This window comes from Musca autumnalis, unplaced genomic scaffold (assembly GCF_047663935.1).
Source record: "Musca autumnalis isolate F117 unplaced genomic scaffold, ASM4766393v1 scaffold_4, whole genome shotgun sequence".
NCBI classification, from domain to species: Eukaryota; Metazoa; Arthropoda; class Insecta; order Diptera; family Muscidae; genus Musca; species Musca autumnalis.
In genome coordinates, this window is record NW_027411977.1 from 118,463,512 (window position 1) to 118,485,189 (window position 21,678).

At 37.6% G+C, this 21,678-nt stretch overlaps 1 protein-coding gene across 3 annotated transcripts in view; it reads right to left on the reverse strand.

The window, feature by feature from the left end:
- The window catches only part of LOC141400586 (uncharacterized), a 55,969-nt gene extending 39,392 nt beyond the window's left edge, over positions 1-16,577 (reverse strand). For 2 of the 3 annotated variants that reach the window (XM_073979851.1, XM_073979850.1), the window contains exon 1: positions 16,407-16,577. In XM_073979851.1, the coding sequence (XP_073835952.1) occupies positions 16,407-16,450 (44 nt within the window). In that variant the 5' untranslated portion in view covers positions 16,451-16,577. The remainder of the gene's footprint in view (positions 1-16,406) is intronic. The other variant, XM_073979852.1, reaches the window with a different exon arrangement.
- Positions 16,578-21,678: the final 5,101 nt, after the last annotated feature.

The window sequence follows — 21,678 nt, forward strand, 5'->3', positions numbered from 1 at the left end:
TTTACGATATTTTGAATGTATTAGTCCCATTTGACCACAGAATTCCCCCAGAAATTTGTAGGTAGAGGTCGACGCCCCCATATAGCCCCCTTGAACGGTTCCTCCAGATTTTTGGTGTTTTGCAGGTTGTGGCCACATTAATCCACCGAAATGGCTGAAATTTGGTATTAGGTCTTCATTTGGGGTATTAAACGTTCCATATGAAATTTGTTTGTATAGGTCCACGCCTTTATATAGCCCCCATAGAACTTACCTCCCGATTTTCGGAGTTTTGAAGGTTGTGGCCTCAATATTCCCCAGAAATGGCTGATATTTGGTATTAAGTCTTCGTTAGGGGTATAAAACTTTCTCCCAGAAACTTGTCGGTACAGGTCCACGCCTTAGTATAGCCCCCATAGAACGGTACCTCCTGATTTTCGGTCACCATCACCGAAGTGACTGAAATTTGGTAGTAAGTCTTCGTTAAGGGTATACAACTTTCAACCTGAAATTAATCGGTATAGCTCCGCGTCCTCATATACAATAGCCCCCATAGAACGGTACCTCCTGATTTTCGGTATTTTGAAGGTTGTGACCTCAATATCCCACCGAAATGACTGAAATTTGCTAGTTAGTCTTCGCTAAGGGTATACAACTTTCCACCTGAAATATGTCGGTATATGTAGGTCAACGCCCTCATATAGCCCCCATAGGACGATATCTCCCAATTTTCGGAATTTTTGGAATTCACTTCAATACAGTTCGTGGTGGAGGGTATAAAAGGTTCGGCCCGGCCGAACTTAACGCTTTTCTTACTTGTTTGAAACTACACGGGTAAAAATGTGTGTTGTTTCATATCGTTTCCCATATAAATTATAGCTTTTTCGCACAAATGGAAATTTTTTTAATATATGAGTTTTTATAAAAGTTATAAGAGTTTTATGAAGCCACAAGGAGTATTTTTTATTTTGGAAAAATATTTAAATTTTTTGAAAATACAAATTTAAAAAAAAATTTCCAAAAAAATGTTTTTATTTTTTTGTATTTTTATGGTCTGTTTATTGGCTCTGACCTTTTTTAAATAGTTAGAACATATGAAAAACTTAAAAACACTAATTTTTTGATGCAAAATAAGAAAAAAATCAAATTTTTAAATTTGAATTCCTCTGCAACAGCTAGACCAAATTTGGTGGCTTTAAGAGAGTCGAACAAAAAAAGAAGTTACATAGTTTTGACCAGGAAAAAACGATTATGAACCACTGTGCGGCGTCTACACATATAAATGATTATCCAATGTTTCAAACTTGGCCGGAGAGTAGATTGCGCAATCTTCCTAAACAGTGTGGAGTGCTTGACAGTATCAAAGTCGAGCGTCACCGACACTGTCCTATAGCACAACTTCCCAGTTGGAAATTGTTTTCAATGTGTCTTTAAAGGTGTCACAAACCCGTTGAAGACGGCTCGACGACAGCCCTTTGGGATCATTGACGACATTTTCACACAAATGTCGCAAAACTCGTGAACGACAAGATGAGCTACAAGGTAAGCGATGTTGTCTTCAACGACGATACAAAGGGCATTGGGTTGTTTTTGTCGTTGATGAATACATAGACAACTTTGTCTTGAGCTTAATCACAGTGGCCTCTAAATGGATTCCATCCTGAAATTAAAGATAACGATCAGTAATTTTCCGTAACATTTACTTACACTTCTTACTCTGTACTTATGCAGAATATTTCCTATTTTTCCTACTTAAAAAAATTAAAAATCTGTAAAAAAAATGGAAAAAGTCTTATCACATATTTAATATATTTTTAGTTAAATTTACCGTATATTTCCTCTTCTCCACTTACTTCTCCTTAAAAAAGTGGAAAAATATTTATAAAAATGAAACATTTTTAACTACTGTATAGGTATATTATATTATTAGAACTTACCGATTGTTTGTTACGTACACTTTTTTTCTTAATTGTTTAGACAACACGTGACTGACTTGTCCCGAAGATAGAAGTAACTTGTCATTTCATGATATATTTTTTGTTCGTTCTATTTTTTCTGTATGCATGACACATTGCAAGACATTGTCGTTCAGAATGTCATACATCGCACATGCAAGAGTGACAAATTCAGTGACACTGAGTGTCTCAACCGTTGCTACACGCAGAGAAAAATATGATTGATCCAACAATATTCGAAGAGCAAAATGTGTATTGTAAAGATATTGTTAGATTTCGTATGTATTATAGTGACTCCAACAATCTTTTTTGTTAATTTCAATAATTGTTTTTCTGAAATCCAATAATAGTTTTTGTCAACTGGACAATATTTTCTCTTTTCGTCGACTATTTTATTCTCTTCCCTCGGTATTCCATGCCATGGCGAGTTTTATTTATATGACGCCCATACCTAACATTTAACGCGACGTACGAAAGACCAAAAGTGCTCTTGGGGTGTCCGTGTTACCAAAATACGTTATGATCGATATCCCGTTTAAAAAACAAAACCGTGATTAAAACATACTACTAATTTTTACTATTTTCTGCGATAACATGAAGGGAACATTGTTATCGTTGTAAAAATTAGTAGATTCAGGTAGATGCAGGTTCTGGAACAGAGTATTTATTCGTAGACACAAATAATATGTCTGTACGATAACCCAAAAGTTTGTACAAATTTGTACAAACTTTTACAAAATGCTGTTCGATAACAAACTTGTAAAATAAAAGAGAGCAAATTTGGAGAGAATTTTGGAGAGTTTTGTGACTAAGAACTTACAAGTTTTTGCAAGCTAAATTTTCCTGTAATAATTTGCAAGTTTGAACAGCTGATTTAAATTCGCAATTCTTGGCAAAAACATAAACAAACATTTGGTAATTAAAATAATTAAAAGACAAAAAAGAGAAGACATAACTAAATAAATTATGGAAAACGACTTATGTATGTAATTTTTAAAATAACTTATTTTGTAGTTTGTGGTGATTGTTTTATTTCTAAGGCATCAAATCCCAGCAAAAAGCGGCGCATCCATGGATTAGGAGCAACACCATGTGGACGGCCAGCCGTTAATTTATGACATGGAAAGAGAATTATTTTTGTTGCAATGGATAATCAAATAATTTTCGTAAACAACCTTCGGTTGGTAAATTAAATCTTATCCGCCAAACTCACTGTTTGTTTGCCACCGGACCAAAATTTTGGAAGTTTCTGTTAGCGAAAATTTGTTATTTAACAATGATGTAAACCTTTTTGTAGACTTATATAACAATTATTAGTACTATTATTAATGTTTTTATTTTTTATTGAAATGGCGTAAGACCACTTGACCAATTTGCGCTTTTTTAGAGCACTTTGCATAATAACTCGGAGACCCCCTGTAGGAATACTTTAGAAATATGATATAACTTCTAACTTCAGTATAAAAGTATCATTGAACTCAGTGATATCACTCGGTAAGACCAACATAGTTTAATGACCAAAAGAAAGGGAATACAGTCGGAAAACCTTAGAAATATTTTAAAATTTTATAAAATTATGTTTTTTGTTTACATCTTTGTGTTTATTTCAGCTTTAGTCCATATTTTGTTGTAATTCAATTGTTTGAATAACAACAAAATATTTTAAAGTGGATATGAAATTGATTAGTTGCGGGCGAAGGGTAGGGAATACTATAGTTTCAGTTGTCACCAAACAACTTCATCAGTTCCCTTTTTCGCCGACTCTGTATCGATAAACAGGTCAATAAAGCCATCTAGCAAATTAAATAAAATGAGAAATTTGCTGTATGGCCCTACCATTATTTACGTAGGGTGACGTAGGGGATGGAAGATACCAAGCAACGGTCCTGACCGGTTTTAACATGGCAAAGCCCAGGATTTATCTTGGTCCCTCTTTCATCCCAAGTGGACACTGACCTCCCCGTGGTGTCACCTGGGGAACTGCATTTAACTCCCGTTACAGGCAGTGAGCTAACATGTGCCGCGCGTTCACCCATAAGAACGTTAAAAACTTGGGTTTGAGCGTCGGGTTAGTAACCCTCCCCTAGAAAAAACAGCCTACTATGAAAAAACGAAAGAAAAGAAAAATAAACCGCTCTAAAGTTGACGAACCCCGCAAACGTTTTAAGGACCATGATCTGCGAATCTGCACCTGGAATGTTCGCACTCTTTATAGAGAAGGTGCAGTTTTCGCATTGGCAGACGTACTTGAAAAGTACAAGACCGATATTACTGCCATACAGGAAATACGATGGATTGGGAAAGGCGTCACAACAACACCTAAAGGTGACGCACTGTATTATAGCTGCCATGACGTAAAGCATGAGTTTGGTTGTGGATTCGTAGTTAGTCGAAGACTAAAACATCAGGTATCCAGCTTCACCCCAGTGAATGAAAGACTTGCTGCAATTCGAATAAAAGCTAAATTCTTCAACATCAGCTTTATTTGCGCTCATGCACCCACTGAAGAAAAGGACGAACAGACCAAAGATATATTTTACGAGCGCTTAGAAGAAATATATGACCGTTGCCCTGCCCATGACATTAAAATCATTCTAGGCGATTTTAATGCCAAAATTGGAAAGGAGAATATCTTTGGACAAACAGTCGGGAAATTCAGTCTCCACAGTGAAACATCTGACAATGGTATGAGGCTGATAGACTTTGCAGCTGCAAAAAACATGGTAGTTAGCAGTACCAGATTTAATCATCTCGATATTCATAAGGGCACCTGGCTGTCTCCAGATCAGAAAACAAGAAACCAAATTGATCATGTTGTGATAGATGGAAGACATTCATCGAGCGTGTTGGATGTACGATCGTTCCGAGGCGCAAACATTGATTCGGACCACTCAACTAGCCCAATTGCTTAATCAAAGCACTCCTCATCCCGATAACATATCAGCGCAATGCCAAAGCATTGCCCACTCCATGCAAACAGCCGCAAAATCCATACTTGGATACCAGAGACCTCCACCAAGGAATCCATGGTATGATCAAGAGTGTCGTGCTGCCACCGAAGAGAAAAATGCGGCTAAATAGGGCTACTTTACAATCCGTAGCGCACGAGGAGATACAGGGAGAAAAGGAGAGAGGAGAAACGTATTTTCCGCAGGAAAAAGAGAGAGATGGAAAAGCGGGAGTGTGAAAAAATCGAGATGCACAGGAGCCAGAATGAAGTCCGGAAATTCTACCAAATAGTCAAGCATCAAACTGATGGCTTTGGTACAGGCACATCCTCCTGTAGAGACCAGCAAGGTAATTTGGTAACTGATACAGATAGTGTACTCAGGATATGGAAAGAACATTTTTCAAATCTGTTGGTATCCAATAGCAGCGAAGACGAAGAAGATACCACGGTCCCAATCCCAGAAGATGGTATTGAATGTATACCGCCCAGCCAAGATGAGGTAAAGACAGCAATAAATCGGCTGAAGAATAATAAGGCAGCAGGGACCGATGGCTTACCAGCCGAGCTGTTCAAAACCGGAGGCGACACGCTGATAAGGTGTATTCATCAGCTAGTTAGCACCATCTGGCAGGAAGAACGAGTACCGACGATTGGAACCTGAGTATCCTGTGCCCCGTCCACAAGAAGGGAGATAAGACTGTATGCTCTAACTATAGGGGCATATGTCTACTCCCTATTGCCTACAAGATCGTGTCAGGGATATTGTGCGAACGACTAAAGCCTATGGTCAACGAGATAATTGGACCATACCAATGCGGCTTTGGACCTGGCAAATCCTGGAGAAGACCCAAGAGATGCAGATCGACACCTACCACCTTTTTGTCGATTATAAAGCAGCCTTCGACAGCCCGCTGCGTTCAAAGGTATTCCAAGCCATGTCTGAATTTGGTATCCCCGCAAAGCTCATCCGGCTTTGCAAAATGACTTTAACAGACACGAGGTCCTCAGTTAAAATAGGAAAGAACCTCTCCGAAGAGTTTGGTACCAAAAGAGGTTTCAGACAAGGAGACAGCCTTTCGTGTGATCTCTTTAACATCCTGCTGGAAAAGGTTATACGAGAGGCAAACGTCAAAAGAAGTGGCACAATCTACACCAATAGTCGCATGTTACTTGCTTATGCTGATGATATAGACATCATGGGCCGATCAGTAAAAGAAGTAACTGATACCTTTATAAAGGTCGAAGGAGAATCTGCTAAGGTGGGTCTGGCGGTAAACGGTGAGAAGACCAAGTTGATGGTGTCGACGCACAATGCGTCCATTGAGCTCGGACCGACTGTGGAAGTTGGTTCCTATAATATTGAGGTAGTAAAAGACTTCGTCTACCTCGGCACCTCCGTAAGCACAACAAACGACATCAGTTGTGAAATAAAAAGAAGAATTGTATTGGCCAACAGATGCTACTTTGGTTTAAGTAAGCAGTTTAAGAACAAAGCCACATCACGTCAAACAAAAATAACGCTCTACAAAACACTGATACTACCCGTGCTGATGTATGGCTCCAAAGCCTGGGTACTTGCGCAAGCAGACATGGCAGTGCTTGGTGTGTTTGAGAGAAAAATTCTTCGAAAGATCTACGGACCAATGTGCGTTGACGGTGAATATCGACGTCGCATGAACCACGAGCTGTATCTGCTATACAACGACATCAATATTGTTAAACGTATCGAGATGCAGCGATTGCGTTGGCTAGGCCATATCATAAGAATGATGAACCCGCTAAAAAGGCGTATAATTACGGACCGCTTGGCGGTGCACGCAGAATTGGCTGGCCAAGGAATAGATGGCGCAAACAAGTGGATGATGAGATGAAAAGGCGCGGTATTCCAGAGTACGAAGCAACAAATAGAGAGGAATGGAGATCTCTTCTTAGTTCGGCCTATAGAACAAACGTTCCGTAATGGGCCAGCTAAGTAAGTAAGTAAGTTATTTACTTCATCATAGAGAACATAGCCAATGCAGTTGTAGCGCTTTGGATTTTATAACTATACGATTTCTTAGGAAATCCACTATTTGTAATGTCTTATAACCCCAAGGCCAAAATTGCGTTAATATGTCTATGGAATGGTCAGGTCCTGTCCTTTGTTACATACTTCAAGTAAAAAAAGTTATGGCTGCAATTTCGCAGTCTAATGGGATTAGTTTAGAATTGATCTATGCAGTGGGAATTTGGGGACATCGTGGCGTCATCCGCATGTTTTTTGGTTTTTTTTTTTTTGTGCTGAAGGTAGAATTCAGTTATAAAAGTGATGGAAAAAAACGCCGACACACGTGTCTTCTTTTTTGGCCCTCTATCACGCTGCGGTGTCAGTGTTAATATGGTTTCCAAGAGATCTTGTTAAAATTGGGTTTGTTAATAGACTAATTCTGGACCCCAATCGTGGGTGTGTTAATAGGCAACTTCTGTCCTGTTTATATTAATATTCTGGATTCCAAACAGTATCTTTTAAATATACATATTCTGGTGACCAGACGTTAATTTGTTTAGAGAAAACTTATGGAATCCAATCGTGTTTATTTTAACAGAGAAACTCTGGCGCCTAAAAGGGTTGTTTTCATAGAGAAACATCATGGGTATTTTCAATGACAAATGCTGGCGACCAAAGATTGGAATTTCATGCAGAATTTCGGGCGTCCAATCATTGTTATTTTCATAAAGAAATCAATTGTCGTTATTACCTCAAAGATATGGTGGAGCCCAAACCTTGAAATAAGAAATTTTGGTTCCTAATCGTAAATCGTATCATAAAGAATGTCTGAAATCCAATAGAGGTTGTATTGAGAGAGAACAAATGCTGAGCAATAGTGAGTCTATCGTCATGAAATTCTGTCGTTCAATCGTGTGTCTGGTGATACACTTATTGTAGCATTCAATCGTTGGTCTTTTATTAGAGAAATTCTGGTTTATCCTCGTGGATCCTTTAAATTGTTCAGGAGCAAGCAAAACTCTGGCAACCAGTCTTGAATTCTTTTAGAATGAAATTCTGGCGCCCACTCCAAGGTCTAAACATGTATACAAATACTCTTAGGTTGTGTAAAGAATTCTTCTTATAGCAAAAATCCAAGAACACAATTTTGACCAATCTACATTTTTATACCCTCAGCCTTTAGGCTAATGAGGGAATTTACACACTTTCCTGCGACCAGAATGTGGCTCATCGAAACCCGTTTCAGACAATTTGGAGTCAAGTTAGCGATGTCCGTCCGTCTGTCTGGATGGCTGGAAAGCCCGATAACTCTCGAACGGATCAACCCATTCTATCCAAAATTCGGCCCTTGTAATATTTTGTCCCAACTAAAATCAAGTTCGAAGATGGACTATATTGGTCCACTACTTTGGAAACCTTCCACAAAAAAATTCCAATAGTGCAGTTTAAGACCTGTAGTGAAATTCTCTAGGGCATTTTTTGGGTACCGACAAAAATCTGTCAAATTAAAACGCAAAATTATGAATGAAACTTTCAAATAAGGGCCCCTATTACGACAGTACAAGTTTTTTTCAAGGGCAAGTCCATACTTCCTTCCACAGAAAATTTCCAATAGTGCAGTTTAAGACCTGTAGTGGAATTCTCTAGGCCATTTTTGGCACCGACAAAAATCTGTCAAATTAAAACGCAAAATTACGAATGAAAATTTCAAATAAGGGCCCCTATTACGACAGTGCAAGTTTTTTTTCAGGGGCAAGTCCATACTACTTCACAAAATGGCCCGGCAGCTGTAAAAAATGCCTACAGCCACCATGTGCAGTGGCTTGTGCGTTGGTCCAAACTTAGAATATCGTAATATTTCTGCTAGTCTTCGATAAACTTCGAAGATTGTGCTTATCGGCCCAATCCTTCCGGTACCTTTCCCACAAAAGTTCAAACATTTTCGTTAAAATTTTAGTCTCGATATTTTTAAACAGAGTAAGCGATTTGTTCCAAACATTGGATTAAGTAATACTTTGTCCAAACGTAGTTTAAGCTCGAAATTGGTCGTATCGATGCGCTCTTTAGGGTAACTACCTCACAAAGGTTCAACATTTTTGTTAAAGTGCAGTTTAAGCTCTGTTCGAGGATCCTTTAAAAATTGTTACCGAAGACACTCCTCGTAGTCCTGTCTGCAGCGATGTTATGTCTATCTGTCTGCAGCGATGGAAGTCTATCTTTCCTGACATAATGGTCCAAGAGCTCTAAATTATATGGTGACCAACTGAAAATACTGGTGGAAGGAATTGTGATCATTAATCCAAATCCATATTTTGTCGGCAAGTTCACACGTCCAAAAATGGCCACAAATTTCTGAAAATTTCTTTAACTACATAATTTTTGGCGAAAAATATTTTGGTGATTTATTCGATATGTCCATTCAATTCACACAGGCTAAGGATATATCCCTGCCAATAAAGCCGGCTGATACTAATTTACTCGTTGAGATTTTGATATAGTTGGGCAATCTAGTTCCTGGAGCGGATCGATCTTTCTAGTTCATTTTCCCAAAAGGAACTAGTTCCTTAATATAGTTCCATAGTTTCGAGAGCGATAAAGTTCAATGAATCTTTCCCTTTTATTGTTCTTTCTATTTCCTTCGTTCCAAATAGTTCCCAGGCCGATATAGTTCAATGAATCTTTCTCTTTCGTCGTTCTTTTTATTTCCTTCGTTCCAAATAGTTCCGAGAGTGAAGCTGTTGAACGAATCTCATTTTTTTCATCTTTTAGTGGATGAATTGGAATAAAAATAAATAAATTTAAGCCATGTACCGAGCTGTGATTTACCTTTATTTAACAATGTGGCCGCGTCTGAATGATTAAGGAAACAAACGTGAAAGATCAAAGTGAGTGTGGAATTAAATGAAGAAAATTAATTATACAAATGAAAGGAATTAAGGTAGAAACACAATGAAATACGCCGCTTTTTCACGCTCAGTTTCATGTAAAAGATTAAAGGCCAAGTAGTACCTAATTCAAATGAATTAGGTAGCATTTGAATCAGGTAGTACTTGGCAGGTAGTACATGAAACTCAGCGTGAAAATGCGGCGTATTTCATTGTTTCTACCTTTATATGCACGGCTGGAACTATATGAACTAAAGGAACTATTTTAATGCAAGAGTCGGATATAGTTCCAATAGTTCCTTGTCCGGAATAGTTCCTTGGAACTAGTTCGTTCCGGAACTACACAACTCTAGATTTTGAGGAACAATAATCGGTTTCCCATCAGTTTTTTCGTGAGTCAAAATCCTTTACCGAAGATGGAAAAAGAAAAGTTTTTAGAAATATGCATCCATCGGAAGAACTATTTTGTTCCATGCGCCCTATTTTACACAAATAGAATTGTGGGTTTCTATGGCGAAGGTCACACTAGCGCTGTTTCAACATGGCGACTTCGAGTTAATAGGCGAGGGGTATGAGGCAGTGAAACCGCTATACATGGTTTTCTGTGTTTGCGACGTAACCTCTTCCTATTATTCGTTTCAAAAAAACTCGCTAGGGTGACCAAAGGCTATGCTAGATGCAGTCGTTTTAATCCGTCTCTTCTGCTTTTGTTCAAAGAATAATACGGCTTATTTTCTGAAGTAAATTTGTAGCAAGAGACCAGTTGAAAATAATCTTAACCAACACAAATTATATCATAAAAAATGGAAAAATTGACAAAAATTGAAAACCACAAAGATTAAACAACGATTTTATCTTTCATTGTTGAATTGCTCTTATCACAAATTTCAAAACCAATAAATCGCAAGTTTTTTCTAGATGTTGTTCATAAGCTAACGTATTGGACGCTAAATACAAAAAGTTCAATAAATATAAATAAACATATTGTTGTGAAGTCAGTAACTGAAAACTTGACAGAATCTATGCAGAAAACCACTTAAGTCGCCTAATTGTTCATTATTTTTGACAATAAGTATACAGATGTAGTTAAATTATCCTCTGTAATAATAATTATAATTGTTCCACAAACATCCCAGACGAAACAAGGGAGACTTCTCTCATATCAATGAGTGCACCCCGATTCATATTAACTCAATGAGTCCGAACGGCGTGTCTAAGACACCACTTGTAGAGAAGTTGTACAAGGCTGAAATACTCAGAAAATGTCGCCAACATTACTGAGGGGTATTTTGCCACCGTTGAAAAGTGTTTTGATGTTGCCTGGCCGGGGAATCGAAACCACGGACCTTATGTGTGCAAGGCGGGTGTGCATATCATTGCACCACGGTGGCACCCATTATTATTAGATAAACCCTGGAAAAATTTAGCGTCTTCTGTCATTGCAAATTATTTTCATTATGCGGTATTAATCGTTCTTTGAACGATTCTGTCTCCATTTTCATTTCTCCCAACACGTACAATATATTGATGAATTAGTTGCCATCAATGCCATGTATAATGACGACATAATATTGGAAGTTTTAGATCAAGGCACTTTTAGCGAAGAAATTGAGAATACTACAGAACCAGAATTTGAATTACAGCCAGTATCAGAGGCATTTGTAGCAGTAGAAACTGTTTAAAAAAGTATTTACTCAGAAGACGTAACAACAAAGAATATGTTTTGGAAACCTTTCAAAATCAAGATCTGAGTTAAATTTAAACTTTTGAATTCCAAAAAAGCTAAAACTAAAACAACAGGCTATTTAAAAAAAAACAAATCCTATATTAACGTAACATGTCTGCTGAAAAATGAATGTACTTATTTTTTATTATTTTGTTTTTAAGACCATATTTAAATTACACTATGCAACACTGAAAATGCAAACAACTTCTAGTATGCATTTTTATACTCTACACCACTATGTGGGGAGGGTATTATAAGTTGGTTTTGGCCAAAAAGTTTGTAATGCATCGAAATAAGGGTCGTAGACCCATACTTATATATATCAAAATGAATGTCTCGACGAGCTGAGTCGATCTGGCTATGTGTGTCCCTCCGTCTGTCCGTCTGTCCATCTAAACCTTGTAATCACGCTACAGGTCGCAATTTTGATCGGATCGTCACGAAATTTTGGGTGTTGATGGGGGTCCCGGAGGGGAAGAAGCCTATTGATTTTGGTGATGGTCGGATAATATTTAGGGGTCGGAATGGGCAAAAAACTTATGTAGATAAAAAGACAACGTTTTTTCAGCTTCTGTATGGGGTATACCAAAAGCAAAACATGACAATGAAAGTAGAAAATATCACCTTTCTAATGATGTAAAGTAAGTTCTTGTAGGTGATCAAACAACGAAGATATCACAATAGTCGCAAATAAACCCCAAATTTTCATGTTTGCGATTTTAGTTATAATGACGAATATCACAGCTTTGGCTGGGGACTTTCCAAAAGCAAAGCCTGACTATGAAAGTAGAAGATTCCACCTTTACAATGATGCAAACTAGGTCGGCGTAGGTGACCAAATATCGGAGATATCACAATAGTCGGTGATTCATCCCATTTTTCCATTTTTTCGGAAATCACGCTACAGGCCGCAGTTTTGATCGGATCGTCACGAAATGTTGAGAGTTAATGGGGATCTCAAAGAGGAAGAAGCCTATTGATTTTGGTAAGGGTCGAATAATATTTAGGGGTCGGAATGGGCAAAAAACTTATTTGGATAAAAAGACAACGTTTTTTCCAAAGCTAATATCTCAGCTTCTATAAGGGGTATACCAAAAGCAAAACATGACAATGAAAGTAGAAAATATCACCTTTCTAACGATGTAAAGTAGGTTCTCGTGGGTGATCAAACAACGAAGATATCACAAGAGTCGCAAATTAAACCCAAATTTTCATGTTTGCGATTTTAGTTATAATGACGAATATCACAGCTTTGGCTGGGGACTTTCCAAAAGCAAAGCCTGACTATGAAAGCAGAAGATCCCATCTTTACAATGATGCAAACTAGGTCGGCGTAGATGACCAAATAACGGAGATATCGCAATATTCAATAATACATCCCATTTTTCCATTTTTTTGGAAATCACGCTACTAGGCGCAATTTTGATCGGATCGTCACGAAATTTCGAGGGTTAATGAGGGTCTCACAGAGGAAGAAGCCTATTGATTTTGATGAGTAACAACTTTATTTGGAGAAAAAGTCAATATATATAAAATATCGCCTTTACAACAATGTAACGTAGGTTGTCGTAGGTGGTCTAACAACGAAGATATCGCAATAGTCGCTAATAAAACCCAACTTCTCATTTTTGCGATTTTAATAATAATGACGGATATCACACCTTTGGTTGGGGACCTTCTAAAAGCAAAGCCAGACTAAGAAAGTAGAAAATCCCATCTTTGAAATTATGCAAAGTAGGTTGGCGTAGGTAGTCAAATAATAGAGATATCGCAATAGTCGTTAATGCATCCTTTTTTCCACTTTTTCTGCAATCACACTACAGGTCGGAATTTTGATCGGATCATCATGAAATTTTCTCACAGAGATAGAAGCCTATTGATGTTGGTTATGTCGACAGTAGTCAAATATAAAATTAAATATTAATTATTTTGGTTCAGTTTGCCTTAAGTCATTTGGTATAAAAGCCAGATAGGTGAAAACTTTCGTATCCCCATAAAATAAATGTTTTCGAGTGAAAAGATTATTCACAGAGATAGTGGTGTAGGGTATCACATAGTCGGCCCCGTACCGACTATAGCCTTTTCTCACTTGTTTGAAAGTACATTTTTAGAATATAAAAACCCTAGTAGGGTTTTGTCCTGTCAGATCCAGTTCGGATTTTATGGCCTCATCTAAACCGGTCTAAATCTACACTTTTTGCATTTATCAGGCCTCTATCTCAGAAACGAATAGGAATTTTATCTTGCTGTCTTTAGCAATATTATAGCCCTAAACTAGTAGAACTTATCTTTTAAAAAGACCACATAAGAAAAACTCCATCTAGGGCATCAAAATCTATAAAATATAGAAACTTTTACATAATTGCTGCGATTCTGGTCAGTATCGGCTAAACTATTGGGAGTTGAACCAAGTAACCTTTTGCAAAAATCTTCCAAAAAAAGTTCTCAACAATTCTTTAAAACATTATGAAACTCTAAAATGCTTATTTCATGTTGTTTCAGCGGTATTTTGTATTATATCTTTTACAACACGTATTTCAAACGCAGTTCACACCAACAGTTTATTCTCGCATTTCAGATTTCACTACATTATTGACATTTTTATTAAATCGTCGTTGAAAAATGTGCTGAGAGGCATTTTACAACAATGACATGTTCTGAAGAGTTGTGTATTACATTCCAGGGAATATTTTTCCAAAAGGAAATATTCAGAAAAAATTAACGGGTTTGGAGATACGACGCAAAATGTATAAAACATGTGGCATTTTTGCATATATTTTGAAATTTGAGGCAGTAAATGTAGTTTTTCGAGTTCATTATTTCTCCAAATATTTTATTCTTGTCCTTATCTACAAATTTGCTTCAGAGGTTAGAAGTAGATTCGCTTTGGTTTCAGAGATATAGCCCCGAATTTCTTTAAAAACTCAATATTTAACCATGTTTAGATGGGGCCATAAAATCCGAGCTGGATCTGACACAACAAACCCCAAGTAGGATTTCTTGTCGTTGAGGTATGTACTTTCAAAAAAACTTCAGTTCGAATTGTTTGCACAAGATCACCTTAAAAATGTTGCACAGTGTTATAGCCTTTTGCAGGGTTAACGTGGATTTATTTAACGTAGAGGCAAAGGAATTGACATTTGAAACCCAGTGGGTTTGTTAAATCCAGTTATATATAAACGTACTATAAGTCTTTTATACGTATTTATGTATATAGAATGAAAAAGCATGGTACAATAATACAGGTAGCATTATCATGCCAGCTGATGGTAATATAATGTGTCAAGTGCATTGAATTGATGTCAAATTTTGACACCTTATGTTACCAACAATTGCTGATGCGGCTACCTGTGTATTTGTACCATGTGAAAAAGTACACAAATTGAATTGAATTTTTATATTTACTTAATAAAACAACGTATTTATGCTCAAAAGTCACTATACATAATATAATTTGACCTCTTTTATTAATATCGACTATCGCTTATAGCGTCCGAATTTGGTCGGTCCCTTGACCGACGTTATAAGCGATTTCGACTGTATCTAGTTCACTTCGCAGTTCCAATGGCCCACATTTTTTCTTTGAACAAACTGCGTATACTTACTATCACACGTTATATTTCATGATGTTACTTATACGTTTTGGAACTAGTACAAGGAACTAGGACTAGATTACCCAACTCTAATGTTTAGATGAGGCCATAAAATCTAAACCCGATCTAACAACACAAAACCAAAATACGGTTTTTGTCGATTAGTTCTGCACTTTCATAAAATCCACTGTAGAAGTTGTGTGCAAAAAATTACCTTGAATATGTTGCACAGTATTTACCCAACACTCGGGTAAATACCCAGTAAATACCTTTTTTGTGTGTTTATTTGGGTATTTAAAAATTTATTTTGAAATGAACATTTTGTTTTTATGACATATGGAAAAACAAAAATTTAACAAAAAAGACAAGAAAATCGGTTTAAATTCGCGTTTTCAATATTTTGTATATTGCACATCTATTGTTAACGTCAGATGTAGGCTGCAGGCTGCAAAAAGTAATATTTTTCAAGAGAGGACCAAATCTCAATATAATCAACGAAAATCGAGGATATAGTCACTTGATATAGGGGATAACATGAGACCTGGTCCATCAATGATGTTTTCCTTCAAGGCGCAGTTCAACCAAGCATTCTAAATGCTCTAAAATACCAGAAAGGATGCTGTTACTATTTTTAGGAGGTTTGTCCAAATATGGACCAAAATAGGTCTTATTTAAGCTGTTTTCATATGTGAAATAAACAATTTTATTTATATTGAAGCTAAAAATTGCTAATCCACTGTGTTTTCCCCTCTAAATTGAGCATTGCATGTTATATAGTTTCTACCCACATTTTGGGTAATTTTTAATTACCCATTTGTACCCAATTTACCCATTTTTATGGGTATTTACCATTTGGGTATTTACCAATTTCCCATCTCTATTAATGACCAAAATTCAGCTCTGTGGTAATTTTTGCTATATGACTAGTGCTAATAGTATATTTATTTATGCATGTCAACAAACATTTTCATAATAGATTTTTATATTTCACCGCATTATTCGCCATAAATATTTTTGTCTTGAAGATGCCATTGATGACTAACCACATTTACTAATTCAGAATTGTAATTTTTTTATATCCAATTTTTGTATGTATGGCAATTGTAAGAAGGTACGTATTTTTTTAATTTATTTTTATTTTCCACATTTTTGTATTATTTTGGTGATAAAAAATGATTTTTTATATGTACATACATATATGTTTAGTTGTTTTGTATTCACATATGCACTCAAACGTATGTTTTTTTTTAATCTGCTTTTTGATTACTAAATTCGATTTGAAAGCAAGTGCTAAAATAACGGTTATAGTACACTACACTTTTTTAACTTACTTATTTTTAACTTCCACGTTATTTTCTTTTGATTCAGATAACATTATGAAATTTTATTTATTTATTTTCTGAATTTCATTGAAAAAATATTATTCTTAGATTCTTATTCAGTTCATTTGTTAATCCATTAATCACCCGAGAACCGTGCAGTTGAGATGTGTAATATAAACTGAGATATGGAAAATATTTCATTGATTTACACTGCATCTTCATTTCTCCGAGTTGGGTTTTGTGGTTATTAAACAGTGAAACCCAATTGAGTTGGAATCGAACTTTGTTGCCCTTGGTCGCTTATTCTTTTACCAGATATGACGCAAAACATTACTAAAACGTTGATTTGTGTTTTCGGCTCATAGTTTGCTCATCTCAAATTTATGGAACACACCATGGCAAGCCAGATGCTGAATCTGTAACCATGCCGTTAAAAAAAAAAAAAAACATAATAGCTTTATGTTGTTCATGTTATGTGCGATAAAACTTGAATGTGATAAAAAAGACTCAATAAATTTGAATTGAATTTGGGAATGTCGTACAATATTTTGGGAACAAATTTAATGTATTTTAATATGTAGCTTAATTAGTACGTAGTCATCATCAAGCAAAACAATGTCTCAAAACGGATTTTTGAAAAAGATGATTAATCACAAAGAGGGAGAGGAGATGATGAGAATGCATTATTGTCAATTATAGAAAATACTTGCGAAAACTGAAAACTGACAGAGAAAGTATTCTAAAGTTTCGTCATCATCTCCGCATGTCGCGCATAGACTATTATCTGCACATATAATTTAATGCAGATGAGCTTGTACACTCTGAGGACCTGTAAAGGTGTCTGTTAGTAATCTCTACTTCTAACATACTTAGAACTTTTGTTTTATAACCGAATTCATCTCTACCCTCCAATTCCAGTGATGAAATTCACGATGGATAACGAGAGTGCAAAATATATAAGGGACTGTGAGGGAGTGCTGTGCTTCGGGTCTGGTGGACTTCGGTTCCGGATCCGGCAGTCGCATTAACGAAGTTTGGCTTCGCTTTGGTCCAGGAACCCTATTTATACAAAAATAGGGTCTCTGGACTAAGCGATGGTCGTTACTCTTTATTATTTGCATTCTATTCAACTCTACAATTACAGTGATGGCGATACGACTGTACTCAGGCTAGATGAGGATACCGGAAGGGCGTTAGTGCTAGCCTCGGTCTACTGCCGTATGAGGCAACCGACCCGCCAAACAGCTTGGTGCGCAAACTGGTGGAGAAGACGATGGACAGTTGTAAATTGGTGATGGGCTGTGATGCAAATGCTCATCACATACACTGGGGAAGCAGTAACACCAATATGCAAGGTGAGTCCGTATTCGACTTTATTTTAGCTAATAATTTGCTAGTATGTAATAGGGGAAATTCTGCCACCTTCCAGAATAGCGTAAGAGGGGAAGTTATTGATCTTACTACTTACTTACATAGCTGACCCATTACAGAACATTTGTTCCATAGACCGAACTAAGAAAAGATTTCCAATTCTCTCTGTTTACTGCTTCGCTTTCTGGAATACCGCGCCTTGTCATCTCTTCATCCACTTGTTTGCGCCATCTATTCTTTGGCCTGCCAATTCTGCGTGTACCGCCATGTGGCCCGAATTTATACGCCTTTTTAGCGGGTTCATCATCACTCATTCTTATTATATGGCCTAGCCAACGCAATCGCTGCATCTCGATACGTTTAACTATAATGATGTCGTTGTATAGCAGATACAGCTCGTGGTTCATACGACGTAGATATTCACCGTCAACGCAGATTGGTCCGTAGATCTTTCGAAGAATTTTTCTATCAAATACGCCAATCACTGCCTTATCTGGTTGCGCAAGTACCCAGGCTTCGGAACCATATGTCAGCACGGGTAGTATCAGTGTTTTGTAAAGGTTTATTTTTGTTTGACGAGTTGTGGCTTTGTTTTTGAAGTGCTTACTTAAGCCAATATAGCATCTGTTGGCCAATACAATTCTTCTTTTTATATCACAACTGATGTCGTTTGTTGTGTTTACGGCGGTGCCGAGGTATACGAAGTCTTTTACTACCTCAAAATTATAGGAACCAACCTCAACGGTTGGTGCAATTGCGCGTCGACACCATCAACTTGGTCTTCTCGCCGTTTACCGCCAGACCCACTTTAGCAGATTCTCCTTCGACCTTCATAAAGGTATCGGTTACTTCTTCTACTGATCGTCCCTTGATGTCTATATCATCAGCATAAGCAAGTAATATGTGGCTATTGGTGTAGATTGTGCCACATCTTTTGACGTTTGTCTCTCGTATAACCTTTTCTAGCAAGATGTTGAAAAGATCACACGAAAGGTTGTCTCCTTGCCTGAAACCTCTTTTGCTACAAAACTCTTCGGAAAGGTTCTTTCATATTTTAACTATAGATCTTGTGTCAGTTAGAGTCATTTTACGAAGCCGAATGAGCTTTGCGGGGATACCAAATTCAGACATGGCTTGGGATACCTTTGAACGTAGCGGGCTGTCTAAGACTGCTTTATAATCGACAAAAAGGTGGTAGGTGTCGATCTGCATCTCTTGGGTCTTCTCCAGGATTTGCCGCAGGGTACATATCTGGTCAATGATGGACTTGTCTGGTCTAAAGCCGCATTGGTATGGTCCAATTATTTCGTTGGCAATGGGCTTTAGTCGTTCGCACAATATCCCTGACACTATCTTGTAGGTGATAGGGATAAGACTTATATCCCTATAGTTGAAGCATAAAGTCTTATCTCCTTTCTTATGAACGGGACACAGGATGCTCAGGTTCAAATCGTCGGGTACGCGTTGTCCCTGCTAGATGGAGCTAACTAGCTGATACATACACCTTATCAGCGTGTCACCTCCGGTTCTTAACAACTCGGCTGGTAGGCCATCAGCTCCTGCTGCCTTAGTATTCTTCAGCCGGTTTATTGCTGTCTTTACCTCATCTTGGCCTGGTGGTATACATTCAATATCATCTTCTGGGATTGGATCTGTGGTATTTTCGTCGAGTTCGCTACTATTGGATACCAACAGTTTGGAAAAATGCTCTTTGCATATCCTTAACACACTATCTGTATCAGTTACCAGATTACCTTGCTGATCTCTACAAGAGGAAGTTCCAGTTGCAAAGCCATCAGTTTGATGTTTCACTCTTTGGTAGAATTTTGGGACTTCATTCTGTCTCCTGTACATCTCGATTTGTTCACACTCCTGTTTTTCCATCTATCTCTTTTTCCTGCGGAAAACACGTTTCTCCTCTCTCTCTCTGCGCTACGCGTTGTTACTGATTGTAAAGTAGCCCTAAATGCCGCATTTTTCTCTTCGGTAGCAGCACGACACTCCTGGCCATACCATGGATTCCTTGGTTTAGGTCTCTGGTATCCAAGTACTGATTATGCGGCTGTTGGCATGGAGTGGGCAATGTTTTGCCATTGGCCTGATATGTTATCGGGACGAGAAGTGCTTTGATTAAGCAGTTGGGCCAGTTGAGTGGAATATGCTGTGGCTATCTGTTGTGATTGGAGCTTTGCGGGGTTCGTCAACTTTAGAGGGGTTTGTTTTTCTTTTCTTTGGTTATTTTCACAATATGCTGTTTTTCTATCGGAGGGTTACTAACCCGACGCCCAAACCCAAGTTTTTAACGTTCTTATGGGTGAACGCGAGGCACATGTTAGCTCACTACCTTTAACGGGTGTTAAAGGCAGTTCCCCTGGTGACACCACGGGGAGGTCAGTGTCCACTTGATATGAAAGGGGGACCAAGATAAATCCTGGGCTTTGCCATGTTTAAGCCGGTCAGGACCATTCCTTGGTATCTTCCATCCTCTACGTCACCCATTATTGATCTAACCCTTACAAATATGGAGGATACGTCTATAGCAGACTGGAGAGTATCGGAGGAGTGTTTCTTTTCGGACCATAGCACTATAGGTAATTTGGACTGTTTTTGAGGCAAAAATTAATAGCGGTGGACTTATGGGATTTTTATACATTTTTAATGCTTTATATGCAAAAGTAAGATAAAACAAAGAATTACACAGTGAAATTCGGATATAGCGAACATCGGTTATAAAAAACTACGTATATAGCGAACAAAGTTTTGTGTTTCCAAAGAATTTTTTTCACATTTGTACACACATTCAACTTCTTAAAACGACCACGATTATAACGTACACAAATTTTTACAATTTATCCCGCTTTAAAGCACATGCGGATAGCGACGAATTTAGGCACTGTTTCAAAGATTTTAACATATGATATTTAAAAGTAAGCTTTAATAAGAATTTTACTGATGAACATGTTTATAACGAACGCCAGATATAACGAACAAATTTTCTTTTTCCTATCCCCTATTCTCAGTTTACCTATTTTATTCGTTCCAACCCAATGAACGCGGTTAAAACAAAAGAAAAACGGATATAATGTACTAAAATACTGATCCGCCAAAAGATTTTTATAAACATTGATATGTTTAAAATATTGATTCGCGAAGAGATCTTTATAAATATTATTTTTTTAAAGGACCAAATAAATCACGCAATCATGATCCCTAGTTAGAACGTATTACGGCTATAATTAACAAAAATGTTGACGTAGGGAATGAAAGATACCAAGGAACGGTCCTGACCGGCTTTAACATGGTAAAGTCCAGGATTTATCTTGGTCCCTCTCTCATCTCAAGTGGACACTGACCTCCTCGTGGTGTCACCTGGGGAGCTGCCTTTAACACCCGTTAAAGGTAGTGAGCTAACATGTGCCGCGCGTTCACCCATAAGAACGTTAAAAACTTGGGTTTGGGCGTCGGGCTAGTAACGAGTAAAAAGAGAGAGATGGAAAAGAGGGAGTGTGAACAAATAGAGATGTACAGGAGACAGAACGAAGTCCGAAAATTCTACCAAAGAGTGAAGCATCAAACTGATGGCTTTGGTACAGGCATATCCTCCTGTAGAGACCAAAAAGGTAATTTGGTAACTGATACATATAGTGTGCTCAGGATATGGAAAGAACATTTTTCCAAACTGTTGGTATCCGATAGCAGTGAAGATGGCGAAGATACCACAGATCCAATCCCAGAATATGGTATTGAATGTATACCGCCCAGCCAAGATGAGGTAATGACAGCAATAATCCGGCTGAAGAATAATAAGGCGGCAGAAGCAGATGGCCTACCAGCCGAGCTGTTCAAAACCGGAGGCGACACGCTGATAAGGTGTATGCATCAGCTAGTTAGCACCATCTGGCAGGAAGAA